Source organism: Sphaerodactylus townsendi, linkage group LG08, assembly GCF_021028975.2.
Source record: "Sphaerodactylus townsendi isolate TG3544 linkage group LG08, MPM_Stown_v2.3, whole genome shotgun sequence".
NCBI lineage: Eukaryota > Metazoa > Chordata > Lepidosauria > Squamata > Sphaerodactylidae > Sphaerodactylus > Sphaerodactylus townsendi.
The window spans coordinates 29,062,600-29,085,164 of NC_059432.1; the positions used below are offsets into that span (position 1 = coordinate 29,062,600).

Consider the following 22,565-nt stretch of genomic DNA (forward strand, 5'->3'; position numbering starts at 1 on the left):
CATAGGGGTATATCTATGGAAAATAGACCCCCACCCCCACTCCAGAACCCAGCATTACCCTTAGGTAAGCCTGTCCTGGCCGGGAGTGGGAAAAGCCAGTGCTGCAGGTTGCCTGAGAAAGCAACCAGCAACTAGGCTGGAACAGGGAGGGCAAGCCAGGGGGCAGCCAGGCTGTTGCTCAGCCCAGCTTACAGGCATTTTCACACATTCACACCTTTGCCAGCAGGCAAGGTAGGATGGCCTTTCAATGCATGCCTCACTCTGCCCCACTCTGTTGACTGGAATGGCAGGAGGAGGGGCTGCCGAGTGGGCCTCTGGGGAAGTAGCACAGTGTGGTAAGGACAGGTGTGCAACCTTGCCCACCCGATGGAACTCCTGGAGACAACAGTGGCGGAAGAGGCACCTTACTCAGTTGCTGTAATTATGCTGCCACCAGAGTGAGGGGAGAGAGAAAAGGAGAGAGGGAGCATAATGGGGGGAGCACCACAAAAGCGGTGATTGACATCTCCCCCATCCCCCCATGCCTTCTTTACAAGCCCTGCTTTGCTGGAGAGGCACCCAGTCGGAAGAGGGAGGGCAATTCTTGCCCCTTACATGTGTATAGGAGATGACTTTGGCGTCTGCCCTACTCCCCTCCTCCTCCTTCCTGGCTTGACGTGGAGTCTTGATCTCGCAGCCTCATCAGCACTCTGCCAACCACACCTGGAACAGCAGGCTTCCCTCCTCCATGCTTTTGTGAAGCTGAGCCTTGGGTCCATTTTGGGGCCCAGCAAGTCCCTGGCTGACCCTGTGTCTCAAGTTCACTTCATGGCATTGAGTAGGTTGAGCGGTGCATCTGTCGATGGTCTCAGGTGCAAAGCAAGTCAGGCACAAGGGGAAATAGCCGCTGCCTAGGTCTGACCGGGTCTGGATCCCAGGTGGGGGATCGTGCCCAGCTTCAAGTGGCACCCAGGGTACGTGCCATACCTGCCATACCTTAGATATGCCACTGTCACCACATTCCCTCTTTCTTTTGGGTCTCTTACTCCTATTTCTCTTCATTAAGAAATGGCTAAAACCTTATTCATTATGCTTTTGTGATGACATAGTGTTTATTTATTTATTTATTGTTTACATTTTTATACCGCCCCATCCCCTAGGGGCTCTGTTTACAAATTTTACAAAGTTTACAAATATAAAAGAGTTATTTTTAAAAGCAAGTTGAGATATACCTTGAAATTTTGCTGAACTTACAATACAGATGTCTTTGGAATTAGTTTCATTATGACATTAGGTGTAGAAACACATGTCCCTTTAATTCCTATCTGAACTATTTGTAGATTAGAACAATGAATTTGACTCATTAACTCCAGTCAATATTAAAGTTTATTAAAGTGTTTAAAATACCATATGGTTACTTTGCAGTATGACTATTGCATCTTGCAGAACAATCACATTTAAAACATAGTCATGGTGCCAAACAGAGGCCTCCTGTTCTCTAACCGGGAATAATAGGAGCGGCCTAATATTTAGGTCATGTATCTTATGATTTTGGCATCCCTTGCTGGAATTTTCTCTGCTCCCTGACTCATCTAAAAATAAGAATCGCCTTCCCCTTGTTATACCACTGAATAACCGAGTTTGCTTTTGAAAGAGAGAAATTAGTGTCTCCCCTTGTCAGGAAAACAAGACAAGTACGATAAATCACCCCAAACTGTAATTCTGTTAAAGCATGATGTCATGACACATAAGGCAATCCACTATTTTTCATTGCTCTAGTTAACTAGGCAGAATTTATGAGTAGGCTAGAACTGGAAACGCTCAGTCACACTCTGTTCTGGAGGCTACTAAAAAGGTGCTGTGTGCCCAGTGTTACAGCTGCTGTTGCATCCCTGATTGTGAGTGGATGGCTTCTCCAATTGCAGGTTCTGTGAAGCTCACTTATCATGAGTCAGAACATAGATCTGTCTAACCTAGTGCTGCCTACCTTGGTGGTAGTTCCCCAAGGCCCTTACAACTCTTTCCAAACACCACTTCAGTCAGTGATTCAAGTTGATACCTTCTGCATGAAATCATTTGCTCTACCGCTCAGCTAACGTTCTTTCCTCTTGGAGAGGGCAATTACCCTCCCCAGTCTGGTTTAGAAGTTGGCCTTGACACATGTCTGTGTCTCATCTGCACATGCAAACTGCTGTGTGTGAAGCGACAATCGTAATTTGAAACAAGCCAGAAAGGCATGATATACTTTCCTAGTATTCTTCTTGGCAGAGGGACAGGCACCTACCAGAAAAGAAGAGGCTCTGTGGCTGAGAGACCTGCTAAGAAGACATGCTATGTTGCGGCCTCTGTGCAGGCATTACATCTGGATGAAATTACTTAAGAAAAATGAAATGCCTGACTTGTACAGAGCTGTCCTTCTAGACACTTAAACAGCTTACTTAGAAGCACTTGCTGAGAAAAATCTCACTGTGATTTTTGTCTACATTCCCACAGATGCACAAAATGCATCAGATCACTAGTCAAGTTCACACCCCTTGCAGTGAATCCGTGTAGAGCTTGAATGTACATGCATACATCTCTTCATGAGGAAAAAAGCCAACATGCATGCACATGAAAAATAAAACTATGGATCAGTACCAGGATAAAATGTGGAATTTAAATCACATATTCAGCTATGCTTGCATTGAGTATGACTGAAGAATTATTCAACAAGTGTACAAAGAAAAGTTGAGTATATGCTGGATATGGTCCCATGTGATGTGGAAATAGGGCTACTAGAATATTAATTACTTACATACTAGACCCAGTGGGGGATGAAGAACAATATGGATGGCAAAGGTGTGATTGGAGCTTCCATATCTTACTGTGGGCTGAGGCAAAACCACATAGGAGCCTTCTTTTCCAGGCTGCCAGAGTAATGTGTCAGATGTGTGTAGCAATAAAATGGCTCTTCATCATTTTGCAAGAGCGAGTCTCTCTGTCAGAGTTCTCCTTTTATGCATGCTGGCTGTGAGTTTCTATTTGCCTGAGTCTTCAGAGTACAGCAGATAACAGCAGAACCTTGACTGGACCTCTGTGGATTAGTAGCTCTGATGCTCCCTTGTTTGTTGGCCCTGCAGCCCTTTCCCAATTAGAAAAAAAAGTCTGCCTCCCTTTTAAAAAAAACTAAAAACATTTGCAACCAAGTGAAAGACTTGGAGTAGTATTCCAGCTTAGAAACCAGTCCTGAAAGCTCTCGTGTATGAAGAAAACGTGTGTGCAATTTGTCCCTGTCTTCCTTGAATAATGTTTTTCCCCTTAACAGTAATTAAAGATTCTGTAGCAAAATAATTAAAGGAAATTATGGGCTGGAAACTCTAAACCACAGGGTCCCAAACATGGCACTCATGGCCACCATGGTTCCCACTAACACCTTTCCTGGTGCCCAACCGGTGTTTTTAGAAAGTGGGTGGGGCTAATAGGGGTTTTGCCCACGAGGGCTTCTGATTGGAGATCTGATGGACAGCGCAGATTCAAAACAACATTGCTGTGCAGCAGCTGCCTCCAGAACACTAGGATCATTATTGAGCTGCTGAAAGTAATCTGTGTATGGGAAATAAAATATTTTTAAAATGTGTTTACTTTAGAAGGCGTCATGTTAAGCAGAGCTTCTGCCTGAAATGCTGTAGAGGTATACATTCGAGTTCTACATAACCTCACTGGCTGACATTTTGTGGTGGTTGGCTCCTTGCCCTGTGTCAGAATTGCAGAAGTGCCCACAGACTCTAAAAGGTTGGAGTTTGTACCCAAAATGGCCATAAATGCAGGAGTTACAATAAGGCCTGTGATACTTCTGTGTATCTCTCATGCATGTACTCTAAGCACAGTGAACATGTGTTTCTATACCATGGCAGATACTAAGTTATCACAGTAACACAATCTTCCAAGCTAATTTCATATCTGCAGCAGAAGAGAAATGCATGGTCCCATTTGCATCTGCAGACACCTTTTTGTTTTAGAGTGGTGACTTTCGGGTCTGTAGCAAGAGGTGTGTATGCTCTGCTAGCTAGCCACTGCATGCCATTTTAGGTGTCAGATTTGTGTGATCATTTTCCTTCATGGAAATGCGTGTGTGTGGGGGGGCGGGGGGTTCTGTTCATACAACCAGAATGGCATTAGTACCGGTGCTATTGCACTGAGTGAGCTCCTGATGGCAGGTGCTGGAATTCAGTTAAGTGAGCAAATAAATTGGCAAAGATAGCACTGAGGCTCATTACAATTCCTAGGTTAGTGTCACTGCTACCATATTGGCATCACAGGGGATCCATTACCTTTGCTATGGTGGGCTAATAATGGTGCACCTCTGGAATTTGTTATAAGAAATATAACACTTTGTGGAAGAAGATCTTCTCCCTTACTCTCCAACTCACTTTGCAGAAGTGGGTGTACGGGAACACCAAGCACCTCTTGCTCACTTCTTCATTAAGCAGGTCCTTCAACCCCTTAAGTAAAAAACACTAGTTTTTCACCCAGTTGAGTTCAACTCAACAAGTGGTAAAATAGATAACTGAACAGATAACAGTACAATGGGGGGGGGGGCTGCATAGAAGGCAGCACAACCCTGTTCCCAGTGTAAATGCCAGTGCCACTTGTGTCAGCATAAGGGGCATTTATGCCAGTGCAGAGGCGCTTATGCCAGTGTTGGGGAGCTGTGCAACAGTGCAATGCCTGTATCCCGGCGCAGCCAGGGTGGCAGCATTTCTCTGGAACGAGCCCATGCTGGCACCGAAGGGGCCGTTCTGCTAGGCAGGGGCAATTTTAGTCAGCTTCCTGAGCCATTTCAGCCCATCAGAGCCCCCATCAGTGGGGCATCTTATTGAGCTGCATAGGCCCTGTTCACTGGGGAAGAAGCAGCGTCACTGTAGGCTTATTGGCTGCCCCTTAGGTGGCAGGGCAGCTAAGCCATCCCTGGCTGCAACACAATTACCTCCCCCCACCCCCCCCCAGGATTGTACTGCCCATCATCCCAGAGTCCAGGCAATTAAAGGTGGTAAGAGATACTTAAAATCTAATATATTTTAAATAAGAATAGTTGTTTTAGGTTTACTGTGGTTTATCAGAAACATCTTAACTAAATGCATGCATGCAGAGCTACAGTTTGAGGGCCAAATGGAATCATCATAGAGTTTGATATCAAGACTAAACATGCCCCAGGTGTCTGGGATACATACTCAAGGGTGGGCGCTTAAGGACTTACTCAGCTTGTTGCATGATTTTTTAAAAAAACTAGACTCTATGTCATTTGGCTTGTGGACTGGCCTCTCCTAGGAATGGGACAATGTGTATATAAACAGCTAACCATTCTCTGCTTGCATGAATTTTTAACCTGGGGTGCTGTGTGGTTTCTGGGCTGTATGGCCATGTTCTAGCAGCATTCTCTCCTGATGTTTTGCCTGCATCTGTGGCTGGCATATTCAGAGGATCAGATCCTTTGAAGATGCCAGCCACAGATGCAGGCGAAATGTCAGGAGAGAATGCTGCTAGAACATGGCCATACAGCCCAGAAACCACATCACCCCAGTGATTCCGGTCATGAAAGCTTTTGACAATAAATTTCAACCTCTTTCTTTCACAAGAGGAAGGAATTCCTTGTCCTTTTGTGCTTGGAAGAGCTGCTACCACCATTGCAGTGAGCTCATTTTCCACCCTAATCGGTGTTCAAAAGGGGAAAGAACTGTTTAAATTCTTAATACCACCGCATTGTCACATGCTAGTTCTTAATGGGAATAATTCCACAGCGAGCCACCTTGCATGAAGTTGAAAAAGCAAAGCACCTTTAGCGTGTGTAGTCCTTCCTATTTTTCAGCTGCTTTATGTCAGTGTGGCTTAATTGCTCATCATATTTGCACTTGTGAAAACCTCTGCGCTATTTGTTAAAAGATATCCTGGGATCTGTTTTCGAAAGAACAGTGGAATGCAGAAAAGAAAAAAAAGAACTCGGAACCAAGAGGGGGCATGCAGTTTAGCCCACTCAAAGGAATTGAGATTGCTTTAGGAAAGCTTGCAGCAATCCTGTAATGTTACTGGGACTGTGGCCAAGAGGTTTTGAGATACTTGTTTGTCAGAGCCAAAAATGGATTTTTACTGCACAAGTGCAGAGCTAGAAGCAAGATTTGTCTTCCCAGCGATGGACAGCTAATTGGTTCTACTTCAGCTCAGGTGTGACAGCCTTCATTCTTAGGGACTTCAGGCACTATGCAGCAAAATATTTTTAATTTTTCATTGAAACATTTAAATTTCCCTATGTTAGCATTAAGAACCAATCATCTCCAGAGTACCAATATTTGACTGATTAACTAAACATGTTTTAGACCTAATGACAAAGAAGTGAAAGGAAAGAGGAACAAATTACCCCTCCCCTTCCCCCCAAACAGTTGGATGTTTCAGAATGTTCATTCCTTAACCTTCCAATTCTAGCAGCATGATAATCCTCATAAGTCTGTGGCCTTTTCCGCATACACTATTTAAAACACTTTCAGGAAGGAAATAAAACATTTCCTCCATGGAGTTACACACTGTTGTTTCCCCTTTTGGTTTTGGTTTTCTTTTAAGCTGTTATTTCTGAAACCCCCTTAAGAACAAATCTTTTTTTCCTGAAATGTTTCCGAGTCAGCTTCCCTTGCATTGCGGTCAAACCCACCAAAAGGCTGGCCCGTTTCCCAAGCCCCTGTGCCATCACTCAAGTTTTCCCCTCACCTCATTTCCTCGTTTTGTTTGTTTGCGTGTTTGTTTTTGGATACATCAACTAAGCAACAAAGCTACAACAAAGAGGCTAAAAAATGAACGGGGGCGGGGGGGAAACACTAGTTGTGTAACGAGTACAGATGAACATTGTGGTAAAGGGTTTTTATTTTTAAAACATTCCTGAAACATTCGAAGCAACTTATGTGGGAAAGACCTTTGTTTCCTTTCAGTTTTCTGTCGGCCCGTGTTCCTAAAGGTAAATAGATGCCTTCAGTTCAAACCTGGATGTAATTATTTTGCATTGCTTCCTGGACTAATGCTGGAAGGTTCTGCTTATTAGTTAAATGTCATCGAATGATTGGTTGTGAAATATAATCAATGGAGTCTGGAATAATCATAGAGGTTTATTGAGTTCAAAACTTCATTATTCTTCTGCAGTCTTGGGCAGCACATGTTATGTTCTCTGTCTTTTAAGATCAGAATGTAAAATCACTCTACACCCTTCAGGCCAAAGAGGATTGATACTTTCATAAGCTGGAGCCTGCTTTTGTGTGGCATTGAAGGGCGGGGAGAGAACAAGGAAAAGCACTGAAGGGTTGGGAATTCATTTATCTCACTGTTTTTAGTCACTGCGCTATTAAGCTTATCTGACATCCATTAGCAGTGCCTCACAAATATGATACTTGGCCTAATTTCACTCATTTAACAGTCATTGGAGCAGTATTGTAAGCCTCAGGTAGTCACAAAACTGGGATTTACCTGAAGGTCACCTAGCTTACAGCCCTCAGGGATGAAGCACAGGTGCTGATCACATATGCTGGCCAAATCAGATTCTGCTGGGTATCAGAATGGTTTTGAGGCTGAAGAGTACATTGATTCAAATTGTCCTTGCTGTGTTTTGAGTCCTTCAGTATGTTTCTATAAGCACCTGTCGGTTCCACTCATGTTTGCCCCAGTTCTTTCTGAAGGAAAGGATCAGTTTGGTGAGGAGCCAAGTTAAGATTCCAGTATATAGTGACCCTGGGATTTGCTCATGTGTGCCTGTATGTGTATTTAACTTACATTTATAGCAATAAAGTGGTTTACAACTCCAGCATAAAGGAACTTCCATAGGAAGAAGCTGCATGATTGATAGACGCTGGGGATGAAGAAGGGGGTTTATCATGTCCTGCTTGTGGGCTTCTGTTCAGCTACAATGGAAGTCATACCATCTTTGCGTGCCACGGTTTATGATTCCAGAAAGTTTGGGGGGTTTTACGGGTTGCCATCCAACATTAGATTTTTTTAGTTATATTGCCTCTATTTTTTAAATTGTCTGTTTTAATTGTTTTTATTACTTTTAAGTGTTTTATCTGTACACCACCCAGAGCCCTTTGAGGGTGGGCGGTATAATAAATTGATCCATCAAACAAACAAACAAATAAATATTAATTGCATAGACCATTGGGTCTGATTTGGCACGGCAGTTCCTGCACTCTTTCATGTAGCACTGTCGCACCTTGGATGGGAGAGATACCCTTTTTATTTGTCAGTACAGAAAATTAGATTTGTTTAACAGCCCAATCCAGAAGAAGAAGAGTTTGGATTTATATCCCACTTTTCTCTCCTGTAAGGAGACTCAAGGTGGCTTACAAGCCCTTTCCCCTCCTCTCCCCACAACAGACACCTTGTGAGGTAGGTGGGGCTGAGAGAGTTCTCAGAGAACTGTGACTAGCCCAAGGTCACCCAGCAGGAATGTGGCAGTGTGGAAACACATCTGGTTCACCAGATAAGCCTCCGCCACTCAGGTGGAGGAGTGGGGAATCAAACCCAGTTGTCCAGATTAGAATCCACCTGCTCTTAACCACTACACCACACTGGAATGGGAGCTCCACAGCAGCTGGGGATGGGGCAGTAAAGGCAGTGCAAAACACACACACAAAATGAAAATCTCAGTCACCCAGGACAGTCCCATTGGAAAAACCACTCACGCCATGATTTTCCATGGCATAAGTCTGGCCAGGGAGGGGGGTGGCCCCAGGCTGAAACTCCAATGGAAGCCAACTAAAGTTAGCTCCACTCCTGGGAACGCCCCAGCCCACCCCCTTCTGTGCCATCATGTTCTCCTACAGTGTAGCTCCTGGACCGCAGGCACTCTTGGCTTTCTGTGCAGCACCCACTCGTCAGCATGTTTGCTCTCTTCACTGGTCTAGGTGCCCCTTATTCTAGTGGGGTGGGCAAACATCCTGGCGTGAGCTCACATCCCTTCCACAAGCCAGTTTGTGTGTCCCCCCCCCCCCCCAACACCCAGATTAGGCTGCATGTTTCTTATAAATAAGTTGCTTTAGGCTGAATTCACACATGCATATTTTTCAGCCCTTCTGGAACTGGTATGCAAGTATGACGATCAGGGAATTCTAAAAGTACTATTACTGTCTAAATGAACTTACCATGCAAAACAGTTGACTTACACTCTCCTTTTTTATACATTGCGGAGGTGATTTTTGGTCTTACGATATCTTACTCGCTTAGTCACTACAGTAGAATTGTATAATGTGCCTTGAATGTTAATACGTGTCCAATCAAAATAATGTGAGAAATAGCGATGAAAACCATTCCCTAACTCCAATGGCAAGCCCTACTGATAGTACATAACATTTGTTTCAGGAAAGAAAAGTATAGATCAGATCCATTCCAAAAATCAAAATTCCAGACTTGATCCAATGATAAAGGCATGTGACAGCCAGCCACAGCTTCTCGATTACACTGTCTTGTACAGTTGTTTCAAAAACCAGTACTTTTCAAATGCCTTTCAGTAAGTGGCCAAGCAGCTGTGTGCTGACCTCCTGATAAAGTATATCCATTCTGTTCTCACAAACATGTTATGTGAAGCAGGTGTCTCAGCCTTAAGAATCTATGCAGCCAGGCAGAGTGTGGATTGATGATCCTGTCTCCCTGCTCCTATAGGCAAACATACACAGCTGAATTGAAGCTCTGGGCCAGTGAGTCAGGACAACAGCTGCAGAGAGCCAAGACCCCAGTTAGGTCGCTTCAGACTGACCGGGAAGGGTTATTTTCTCACATTGTGAGTGTGGCAAGGACAGTTACTGGAATATAAGAGGATAGAATGTGGGTGTCTTAGAATACATGTTAATTAGAGAAAGTAGAGGGGGGTTGAGTGGAATCTATTCCTTTGCAGAGAAGAATGTGTAAACCTATAACGCTTGCGCTGCTCATAAACTAAAACCTGCTCAAAGGAGCTGAAAAGAGGAATCTGTGCCATTTCAGGTCCTTAGGGTTGGGTAGCTTGGGATGCCATTCCACTTCTTTGGGTGGGCCCAGAACCATCTCATTTCTTTTTCCAGGGGATAAAAATAAACCTAGGTTCGAGTGGGGTCATGGTAGTATTGTAAAGAAATTGCTTGATGGTGGCTGGAGTTGAATGTTTTCCTACTGAAAGCCTGAAATTGTAGTGAACCACTGAAGAAGAAGCCGTTGCTGTCGATATTTCTTTTTTTAAATAACAGACAATTTATGTTCATTTCAATAATCAATACAAAACATATCTCATTCAATAAATTAGTTAACTTCAAAAAAGAAAAAAATATATACGTCTCCTTTCTCTTTGTTTATTACCTTCTGTACTATTTTAGATGACAACTAAAAAAAGAATCTTTCCCCTCCACATTTACATATTTCTCTCCATTTATACATATAGTAAACTAGACTTTCATCTACATTTTACTCATTATTATTCCATTCTCTCTAAAAAGTAAAACATGGAGTCGCATGGCGGGAAAAAAAAGAAAACTTTTTCTCAGAAGTTATTACTCCTGTCCCTATAGCTCTAAACATTCCATTTCCTAATTCTTAAACAGATACTATAATTTATAATATTGTTTAAATGGCTTCCAAATTTCTTCAAGTCTCTCAATATTGTCTTTCAGCCTCCAGGTTAATAAATCCAAATTCATTGTTTCTTGCAGTTTTTCTTCCCAATTTCTCACAGATGGTACTTCTTTCTTTTTCCAACATTTAGCGATTTCGATCCTAGCCACCGTTATCACATAAAGAAAAAGAATATCATTCCTTAATATGTTTCTGTCTTTAGTCAATCCCAACAAAAGGGTTTCTGGTTTTAACTGTACTTTTGTCTTTAGTACCTTTCCCATCTGAATTGCTATTTTCTTCCAATATTTCGATATTTCTTAAACCTGTCAATTGTTCCGAAAATACAGATGACAGCACTGATCGCTTGTGTCTAATGCTGTTTGGGAACCAATATGACTTGCAGGAAACTGTTACCTATGAGAGATTGTCACTGTTGCCCCTGATTCCCAAACCAAATAATTTACTGCTCTTTATGATAACTCAAGGTACAAGTCCAAATATCAGCTGCCCAGCACCTGGCTGATAGCATATTTCCTTAGGGAAATATCTGCATGTCAGTCAAGATAAACATGTGTATAAGTTGGGGTTGCAGTGCACTGTTTTTAAAGAAGCAAAACACAGAATTGCTTTGCCAGCTTTTTGAAATACCGGTTTTGGGAAGTACCGTGGCAAACTGCAAGGCTGAATCATGCCTGCACATGTATGTTCCAGATTATGTGGTGTAGCAGAAGCATGAAAGATATTAAGGTCAGCATTGGACTTATCCAGACATCATGATGAACTGTGGTTTGTTACCCTACCAGATTAGATTGTTCATAAATCCATCTGATCTACTTACTTGCCTTCATTCCCACCTGCGTAATAACATTCTCAGACTTCTTTGTTTTCTAGACTGTTGGTGAAGCCTTACTATATAATAGCATAATTGCTATTGGCCGGCTGCGTTAAATGGGTGAGGAGGTGGGGTTGGGAGCTTAAGGCACGTCCAGGCTTCTTGCTTTTGACTGTCAATCTCCCTCTTTCTGTAAAACCCCATCACTGAGTTCCTGAACTTCTAAAGTATATCCATTATCAGCCCTCATCCCTTTTCTTGCCAGTGAACATATCATCAGAGTTACTGGCCCACGGTCACCCAGCAAGCATTTATGGCAGAATGGGAATTTGAACCTGGGTCTCCCAGATCCTGGTCCAACACTAACTCAGGGATCTGCAACCTGTGGCTCTCCAGATGTTCATGGACTACAATTCCCATCAGCCCCTGCCAGCATGGCCAGTTGGAATTGTAGTCCATGAACATCTGGAGAGCCACAGGTTGCAGACCCCTGCTTTAACTACAGGATTTGGCATCTCAAGTAATGAGCATTTTTAGGAATTTCCAGTCAGTTGGGTTAGATGTTGCTGCAACTGGCTAGTCCTTGTAACTGCTTTTGCAAATAACCTGCTCTTATTTGGGGGGCTGGTGATGTACCATTTGAAATAGGGACTCTTGGAACGTTCCTGTGGCTACCTGAATGATTAGAAAAATTAGATTTCCTTCTTAATTGCAGAAGTAGCCATTATGAGTCCATAGGTGCAAGAAAGAAAAATCTTTCCAAATCTGAGTAAATATCAGCTATGGGATTTAGTGGCATTCTCTTTCAGTCACAGTAACACCTTCGCCTTTGGAAAAAGTTAGGTGCAAATGTGGATTTGACAAGTCAGTGCAGACATCTTTGATCCTTTAAGTTGGTACTGAAAAACCAACCGAGCTCCACCTTTTTTCGTTTTATGTGTCAGAAATACAAAAAGTGCTTCTAATGGCCATTTTTTTAAAAAAATCAGCAGTTCTAATTGCCATATAAATGTGTTTAAGTTCACTGTGCAATTGTGAGTTTCAAGCAGTTTTGTTAGCTTTTTAAAATTTCAGGAGATTTAGGTTCTTGTTGCTGATGGTAAGGTTTAGCAATGGCTGACTTTGCATTCTGCAACCGTAAGATAGGCAACGCGCACCGTAAAAAGGATTTCATCTGAATGTTTTATCTGGGAGATGGGAAATAAACACTTGCACATCTTGACTGCTAAACACACCTTTGCTAGGAATCTAAGGATGTAGTTAGGAAACTGTTCTTATCTTCCATGGGCAAAAGTAAAATTCATTACCAGATAAGTGAAAGTGGTGTTCAATTGCTTGTTAATGCATTCGTCACGTGTGACTCTGATCAGATGATTTTAGCTCTTTTGGAGAGAAAAGTGGATTGCGAGTCTAAACCATTCGAGGCAGAAATGAATTCGTGCGATTAATGTACGGGACTAGTTGGAAGCTGAAGTAATCCATACTTCCAGCTAACCCCCCTTTTACACTTTCCCTGATTAATCTTTCAGCCCTGTGGCTGATAACTCCTTCTGCAAACTGCTGGTACAAAACATACCACAGTAAGCAGTATGGTTAGTGGTGCTGGCTGGAATTCTAAAAAAATGCAGCACTTCCACGTGCTGGTAACCCATTTCTTAATGTCATTCTTTCCTAAGTGTATTTTCTGCTCAAATCTTTTTTCACGGGTTAATGCAACCCTGCCCCCCTTGATCTTTGTGGATCGGTATCCAAACTATTGCTTGGCTAAAGTGCTGCTTAGAGATTTTATGACTTTTAAATGATTTCCTTTTTTTGCTTCTAAATTTGGTAGTGAAGGATTTGCAAAGCATGACATTTGGCTCATAAAGAATATCCATACTGAATGACAGATGGCCGCAAGAAATGCTGTTCATAAAAGGTTCTCTTGAGTTGCTGTCTCCCCTGTTACGGCTAGTAGGATGTGGCTAGATTGGCATCTCTGCATGGGTCATCTGAAATATCTCAGCATTTACTGTTTTATTAGTAAATCTTACCTAGCTGTGTTTTTTCCTCTAGGTGCACCAAAGGCTTCTTCCATGGCAAAGCATGAAAGTGGTCTATTGCAGTACCATAGTGCCCTCTGATGGTAAGTACAAAAATAAATTGGTTAGTAAGATTTCCATTCCAAGAGTTTTCTTTTTGGGTTTTAATCTGTGAGGAAACTCAGTCATTGTCTCATATGTCATGACTTCTGAAAGGTATGGCTGAAAGAAAACAAACCTTGATTCAAAAAGCTGAAAGAAATAATGGGCTATTATTATTTTTTGCTTCCTTTCTGCATTCAAAAATTAATTTTAACAGCCTGGTTTACGGCTGGTTTTTCAAGGTCAGTCTTGTATTTGAAGGACAGTCATATTCTTTCCTGCAGAAACTGTTGAATATCTCAAAGCAGTTTACATTTTTTTAAAAAAAGAAATATGTAGTCTCACCCTTACACTTTATTTAGGTTTGCAAGAGAAAATTTGTCAGGAAAGTTCCACAACTGATGTGAAAAGCCGTTTTTGTATCTTCTGCATCTTATTTTAAATGTGTGATTTTAAACTTGTGTGATTTTGAACAGGCACTGTTGGGCTTCCTCTGCCATTTATTTGCAGGGTATGTAATCCTAACTAAGAGGCATACTTGATGGCATCACTTTCCATTTGCTACTGGTTTGCCCTTATCAGCGATTGTACTTTCTCAAAATGACTTGTTAACTATGTCTTCCTCTGTAATTATTTGTGTGTGGTTTTGGGGGGGGGGGGGGGCTGAATTTTTTTAATAATGGGGAGGATTTTGAAGGGCAGCCCATATTCAGGCAAAATTAGAAATGAGATTACAGATTTCACTCCTGTCATTTCAGTAAAATTGTGTTCAAACATTGTGTTTGATTAAAAGCCAGTGAATAGGTTGCACAACTGAAAAAATTCCAACCACCAGATTTTTTAAAATCACAGACTCAAAAGAACAACATTATCCCCCCATCATGTAGTTGTCATGTACTCCAGTGTCAAAAATGTTGCCTCATTGTTTGAGCCATGATAAGATAGGGCCATCTGCTCAGATAAACTTAATGTGGGTTGTGTATATGGATTATATACAGTAGTCCATGGAGTGGAATGGACTACTGAGCTCCACATTACCATCTTCTTCATCTTACTGGATTGATTTACATGTTCTTCATCTTCATCAAGTCCTTAATGGTTCCAGGAATTCTTTCAAGGATCTCACTGCTTCTCTTCTGATCTGATGAAAAGGGGAAATGGTACTGAGTAGATTCATCTATATACTGAAGTGACCCTATATACTCTTTCTGTCTCTTTGGAGTACCTCTTCCAGGAGTTCCGTGGAGATATTGTCATGGGAAACAAACAGAAACCTGAATAACCCCAAAGAAAAGCAATTCTTTCACAGCACCATTTTCTGGATGGTGTCTCATGGGAAAGATGGAACTTCTGCAGAGTGGTGAACAGTAGTTCTGAGAGATGCTCTTGAAAGGTCTGTTGCCAACCCAGGATAGCTTAGGTCAAGAGGACACAATGTAGGATGGATATCTCCAGAAACATTTTGGCATTCTAGATAAAATTGGCATCAGGACTTTGCACCCCTCCTAAAGAATCAGGGTCACTTCTTTGGGTAGCCTACCCTCTACAGCAGCAGTTCTCAACCTGTGGGTTGCGACCCCTTTGGGGGTCGAACAACCCTTTCACAGGGGGTGCCTAAGACCATCGTAACAGTAGCAAAATTACAGTTATGAAGTAGCAACGAACATAATTTTATGGTTGAGGGTCACCACAACCTGAGGAACTGTAGTAAAGGGTCGTGGCATTAGGAGGGTTGAGAACCACTGCTCTACAGGAACTGCCATTCAACTTTAGTAATGTCTGTGTTGTGCTGATATGAACAGAGAAATCCTCAAAAATTGCCTTTTTGAAATGCTGTAAACTGTTAGGCACTGAGCACACCAATTTCTCCACTTTAACTGACATTCAGCTCTTGCCCACATTCAGTGCCTGTACTCTGTCTCATGAAAAGATGATGGGGGGATTATATATTCCTCTGCCACAGAATTCAATATGTGGGACATTCTTGATTGTAGAATTCCCCACCTGGGTCCTAGTGCCTACCTAGCCCTGCTTCCCCCTTCCTTTTCAAAGTCTGATGAGAGTAGTTCAGTGGACTATAAATGCTCTTGTGTCAAAGCATCATGTTCAGTAATGCACAAAATAATGATTTTGACAAAGGCAGTGCATAAAAGTGAATGATAATTCTCATTAGGACTATATCCTAATGCAGGAGCATACAATTTTCTCAACCTCTGCACTTCAACCGACCATATTAACATCTTTATTTGAGCCAGAGTATAGTTAGTTTTCATTGGGAGTCTTATTGGAGGAGGTATTTCTGTTAATTTGTAAAATCATGTTTTTCCTGCATATCTGAAGTATTCCCCAAGCAAGCAGAAATTCCTCCCTTTCCTGTGTGTTGCCCAGAAGTTCTGCTTTCCGTGTCCACACAGTGGCCAGCCAGCTAGATATAATAATGTGACCTTGCTCTGGCGGCTAGGAAAATGTGAGCAGAGTATTTAAAACACTGTTTGAACTGATGACTCAATGAGCTTGTGGTCAACTTAGTTTAGTATGAAGAAGCTGTAAAAACACCTGACATGGAAAGTATTTGATGGGGCATTTTAATTTGGATATAGTGAATGTAATTCATTTATATTTTAACCTAAAGATAAGTTTATTATTTTAATCTGAATGTTTTAACTGTATGTATTTTTGGATGTTATAGCCCAGTGGTGGTGAACCTTTGGCACTCCAGATGTTATGGACTACAATTCCCATCAGCCCCTGTCAGCATGGCCAGTTGACCATGCTGGCAGGGACTGATGGGCATTGTAGTCCATAACATCTGGAGTGCCAAAGGTTCGCCACCACGGTTATAGCCAATGGCTCAAACAAAAAATACTACTTGACTTGACTAATAATGTGACCGGGGTGGAGCAAGGGGGAACTGTGCCCAGGGCACACGTGCTCCCTGCGCCCCCCCCCCAGCGCCACCCCCTCTATGCCCTGGCCACGCCCCCTGCAGCACGCGCCCAGGGTGTCGCGTCCCCCCCGTTGGCGCTACGCCACTGAATGTGACTGTTAGTGCTTTATTTTCATATTTGTTGTGAGCTGCTTTTGGTCCTTCAAGGGGAAGCAGGATGTTAATATTTTAAATGAAACTTAGATGTAAGGGTAACATTCGGCCCTAGAACACTGATGTTGAAGGGCAGTGTATAAATTCAATAAAGGTAAATGTATTCTTGTTGTCTTGATTTAATGAACAGACACCTGAAATTTCTTTTCACTGCTCGCTCATGCATTTTTCAGTAGGCCCATCATCCTCCCTAAAATGTACTGGAGGCTCAAACTGTCTTTTCAACACTGGGTTTGTAGTATGCAGACACCATTAAAAAAAAAAAAAGAACAACCTCTAGAAACTGAAGACTTTGATAAGTGAGCAGATTTTTTTAAAAAAAATACTGCAGCTGTTCTACCAGATGGTGGCAAGTTGTTCGCTTTTGGTTTGAGGAGTGTGTTTTGTGTGTTTTGGCACTAAAAGAGATTTCCTACGAAAGAAAAAAGGTTGAAATCACCTTCCTTGGTAGGTAGAAATTCTAAAAACATCAAGTGCAAAGAAAGCATCTCTTGATAAGGAAAGATCAAGTTTTTAATGCTAAATAACTGTGTTTTGTAGATTAGTGATTTTAAGGCAGCCTTTGCTTTTTAGCTTTAACTTCATCAGTCCATAACTTTTCGTTCCTCTAATGAGCCCCAGAACGAATTACTAGAGACTGGAGATAAGTAAATATTTGGCCTGAGAAGTCTCTCTTTGAGAACTGGTAAAGCAAGACATTCTCCAAGTTCCAGAGAGAGATTTTTCCCTTGCTGCCCAAGACTTTGTTGACCATACTGGTGACCATATCAGCATTGTTTCAAAAGAAGCTTACTGCAGTCATGTACTCCTCAGACCAACCCAATGTTTTAGTCCTACTGAAGATGCAGTAGATTCTACCATCTATGCAGACTAGGATCTTTCCTGTTTCATAAATTCAGAAACATCATGCTTCATGTTTTTTGTTTGTCATAAATTCTATCATCTGTAGAATAGAATTTGTCTTAGCTGTTGACCTTCTTTCTGCCTAGATGTAACAGTGGTTTATCAAAACGGGTTACCTGTGATTTCTGTGAATCTTCCATCCCGCCGCGAGCGTTGCCAGTTTACACTTAAGCCAATCTCAGACTCTGTTGGGGTATTCTTACGACAGCTACAAGCAGAGGACCGGGGAATTGATCGAGTTGCCATCTATTCACCAGGTGCTGTTTAATATTACTAACCCAATGGAATGTCTTCAATACAAAGTTAAATTCTGCATGTTAACTATCACTATGATACGGTTTCTTATGTTAAGAAAGTTAATGCAAAGTCATTTTTCATCATGGCATGTCAAGTTAAAAGTATGGCACTAGTCTTGTGAATAAGTGCTGATGTTGAAATGGAAGAGGAGGATAAAGTTCAGTCTTGGAAAGTTCTAACCTTTTCATCTACTTTTAAATAGCCATGCTTAGGATAGGAGCAAGCCTTGAGTTTGTGGTGTTTTTCTCACTACAACCTGTTGCTGGTTAATCGTTGGGTGAGGGATAGTAGTAAGTGTGTTCTGATCTTGGACTGCTTTGTACCTAAACTGATTACAGTTTTAAACATTAGTGAGTCAGTCTCACTAAAACTGAAATGTAGATTAAAGTTTCACTTCCATCAGTGAAGAGTTCTATGCATGTCAAGTGTTTGCTTACAGTTAGACTTAGGCCCTTTCCCCACTTACCGTTTGTGGCGCGCCACTCTCAGCGCGAGTCATTTCTGGCGCGGGGTCGTGTTCCCCACTGCCATTCAAAAGGTGCCATTTTTTCAGCGCCAGAAATGACGCGCGCTGGGGGGACGCAAAAGCGGCAGAGTCACGGCGGCTGTGTTGTCGCCGGCCGGACTTGTGGGGAGCGCCGCTGGACCCCGTGCTATTTGGGGAGAGTAGCGCGCAGCAAACGGTAAGTGGGGAAAGGGCCTTACAGAACTTCATTCAGAGCAATAACCTACTTTGCTTTCTGAAGAATGTGAGAACCCTACATATTTTTTTCACCACAAACTGTGATTGCCAAGTAGGATAGCCACTGGAGATGTTTACTGCATTTGATGGCAGCATGTGAAGAGAAGGTGGGCCTTGTCATAAATTGTTGAGGGTGGGGAAACAATTTGGAAATCCTTTTCTACCAAACAAAACCTTCCCCTCTAGGACTCTCTAACCATTGAGGGACTTAAGCAGCTTTTAATTTCCTCTTCTTTCCTCCCTCCAGCCAAAGATTTTCAGCTGCTTTTAACATTGTTTACTCCTGAATTATATTCAGTCCTCTCTGCATTATTTTTCTGCATGCCTTAAAAGTTTTTCAGGGATGCAGAGATCCCTACCTGGTCTGTGGGTTAGGCCTGTTTTCTTTCAAAAATATCCATCCAATACAGGGGTAGGGAACCTGCGGCTCTCCAGATGTTCAGGAACTACAATTCCCATCAGCCCCTACCAGCATGGCCAATTGGCCATGCTGACAGAGGCTGATGGGAATTGTAGTTCCTGAACATCTGGAGAGCCGCAGGTTCCCTACCCCTGATCCAATATAACAGCCAGGTGATTTGAACCCATATCACCTTGTATGAAAAGGGCAGCTCAGATTCCAGGAAAAATATTTTAAGCCACTATGAAATATTTTGCAAAAAAATATATGTTGTGCTGGCCAAGTCCAAGTTGGAGATGAAAGTTTTGAGGCAGTACGTTAGAGCATTAGATGGAATGGAAACCCAGAACCCCAAGCTTTTATGCTGAAGTATAATATAGCAATGTAAGCGATGCTAATATATATATATCTATCATACACTGGGTTTAATTGAAATAGCTAGATTCAAGCCTAGTAGGACCTTAGTGACCAGCTAGGTTTTTCAGAGTGTGAGCTTTGAGATACTATTTGGTGGAGGAAGCTTTGTTTACCAACATGGCTGCCCTCTGAAACTGAGTTTCATAGGAAATGCTGTATTACTGTTAATTGTTGTAAGAGACTCCCAGTTCTCAATACAACCCATTCTTACTTTCTTTTTACAGATGGCACACGAGTAGCCTCTTCAACAGGCATAGATCTTCTACTCCTTGATGATTTCAAACTAGTAATTAATGACTTGACTTATCATGTTCGTCCACCAAAGAGAGGTAACCTGAAGTCATATTTGGGAAGACCTTCCATCTAGCAGGTTTTTTTATATAGAAAAAAAGATGATTTATCTGTGATGACAAAGTTGATAATGCATCTTCTGCTAACCCAGGTGTACAAAATTCTGCACAGATCATGCTATCTTTGACCCTTACAATGAGGAAAGGAACGTGTTCGAGCAATGTATCCGAGGCTCCAAAGGCAGAGGAACTGTTTGTTGCAAAGATATATAACCCCATTTCCCCACCCTAAGTCTTCAATCATGGCTTCTGCTTCCATATATGTCCCCCTGCTGCCCTCTATTTCACTTCTACTTCTCATTCTTCATCTTTCAAAAATTCTGTAAGAAGAGCTTCATATTGAAGAATTAGTAAACAATCTGGTAGAAGGAACTCCTGGTGGTAAATTGTTGGTCTCTGACATGTGATATATTGGTAGAAGAATGCCTTATGGGGATATCCACTCCAAGAGTAGTGAACAAAGATCACTGGGTATGTAACAGATTTATTGGTGTCATGATGAACTGACTGCCTGTTGCAGAGATTGTTAACACCACAAGTAGGTAAAAAGTAGAGAAACTTTTTTTAAAAAACTAGCCTCACATTGGCTTACCAGAGCAAAAACAAGAGTGATGTTAGCTAGGTGTTCATGCTGTTGACTAAAGTGTAATTTGAACAACATAAACAGAAGAGGGAAGGTATTGATGGACAGTTTCGCTTAGCAGATTTGGCTGTAGAAGTCCGACAGCAGCAGTCAAACAAACCTGTTGTAATGCACTTTTAATGTTCTGTTGAGCTGTTTGAAATGTCTCCATGTAGGTCCTTGAAGAGACACAGAACTTTTGCTGTGTCCACAAATGATTGCAAGAGGGGATCATTAGAACAGCCAAAACTAAATAGTAACTTTTGGGAAATAAAATGTTTCAAGCTGTGTTGAACTTCACTAGGCAGAGATCACACCAGGTCCTGGCTCAAACAAAAAAAAATGTTTTAACTTTCACTTAGAGGGGGCCTGTTAAATCTTGCCTTATATTAACTAAAGTGAGGATTTAAGAAAAAAGTATTAAGATGATCTGGACCAGATCTAGCTGGCCACTGTTACTAGTAGTGGTCCAGTCTTCTATTCATTTCACCCTCACTGCCATAAGGTTTGAGTTGTGGCACTCAAAGCAGCTTCTGCTTCGAACTCTTCCTTCCAAGTTTCAGCATTTTATGGACACATTTCAACAAGGAAAAAAGTTGATACAGTTTATGAGTACCTTTTGGGCTTGGAAAATTATCTCAACAATATAGTGATCAACACTAGGTTTAATTGCTACTAGACTTGGAGGCAGGTAATGGCAAATCACTTCTGAATGTCTCTGGTCTTGAAAACGACAAGGTAGTCATAATTCGCCTGTGACTTGATGGCACAGAAACATACCTCCCACCCGTGCCTCACACACACACAGCCAGATATATGCTTTTGACAGTTTTGGTCAAATACTTGCGTTAACTAAAAACCTGTGCAAGCAAATGATGGTAGCTGTATATCTTGAGGTTTATTTTAGTGAGTATACATTCCTTCATACTCTCAAACTAACCTGGACTATTAATTTAGGGTTGAATGATGGTCTGTCAGCTGACGGTGCTGATGGTTGCAGATCTTTCCCCTATTCCCCTCCCCGGCCCAGTATAACTCCTGGGAATTTGTTTTCCTGAAGTCAGAAAGGACTGTTGGAGAGCACAGGAAAGATCGACAATCCTTCTACCTTCATCTTGTCTGCTTTGAATTTAAGACAACGTTCTTAAGTAGTCTTTTCCTTCATTTTAACCAGGAAACTCATTCTTCAAAATACCAATATGTAAAGTGCACTCGATAGCAGTTCACAGCTGCACATTCATTTCATCCTAAAAGGGAAGCTGTTGTGTTTTGCAGTTTCATATATGATCTGATAAGCTTGGCTTCATTAGAAGTGGTTTAGGTAGAGACCATTAACAGTGTATAAACATTCTGATTACTATTCCACAGTGATGGAACCATGTTACTACATTCCCATGCTTGTGATGTTATAAGTGGGGAATCTCATCTTCCAAAAGAGTAATGGTATGAGTAGAAATCTTTGAGAGGCTCAGTGTAGGATTAAGTGTAAGATGACTGAAAAGTGGGACTTTTTGTAGCTATAGTAAGTTCTGCGTTTCTTTCTGGAATGTCTTTGCAAGAAAGCCAAAATACAAATATTAAAGAGGCTCAGGACCTTGCAAGTGGGACGTTGCACAAGTGGAAATAAAAATAGGTTATTGGTGTTTTTTTCTCATTATACTGTTAGTTTAATTGTCCACTGGCAGTGAAATCTCAGGGAATTCCTCATCTTCTAAATGCGTATAGTAGGGTTCAGTAGAAAGGATAGGAAGTACCCAGTAAGAAAAAGCATTGACATTATGTCCTATGGAATAAAATAGTACTTTGAGATCCTTGTACAGCTCCAAAAGTTTAATTATTTTCCTATGTGAGATTATAAAATGTGTGCAAAGAATGAGATGCACACAGAAGAACTGATGTATATTAAATCCACATATTTGGCACAGTAGCCTGTGAATCTATAATCTTGTAATACAGACACAATCTAAACGTTACATGAAAATTATTTTGGAACGAATGAAAGCCATTAATTTCATGTGGTTTGTTTGTCAGCTGTATTTAAATTGGCAGACGACTCTGTAGAAGAGCAAAAGAAGTGTTTATTGGCTTTCTTCCAAGGGGATAGCACTGCAATCCTAGGCAGAGATACTGCAGTCTATGCCTGTTGGTACTCCCATGGGCTTAGGCTGGAGTATCTTTCATAGGGTTATATTATCACAGCTGTATTT

At 41.7% G+C, this 22,565-nt stretch overlaps 1 protein-coding gene across 3 annotated transcripts in view; it reads left to right on the forward strand.

The window, feature by feature from the left end:
- The window catches only part of MCU (mitochondrial calcium uniporter), a 126,308-nt gene that overhangs the window by 96,485 nt on the left and 7,258 nt on the right, over nt 1–22,565 (forward strand). For all 3 annotated transcript variants that reach the window (XR_007245288.1, XM_048506183.1, XM_048506184.1), the window contains exons 2-4: nt 13,460–13,529; nt 17,617–17,787; nt 19,611–19,715. Coding sequence is in view for 2 of the 3 variants with exons in the window: in XM_048506183.1 (XP_048362140.1) it covers nt 13,460–13,529; nt 17,617–17,787; nt 19,611–19,715 (346 nt within the window). In the remaining variant the exon portion in view is untranslated. The remainder of the gene's footprint in view (nt 1–13,459; nt 13,530–17,616; nt 17,788–19,610; nt 19,716–22,565) is intronic.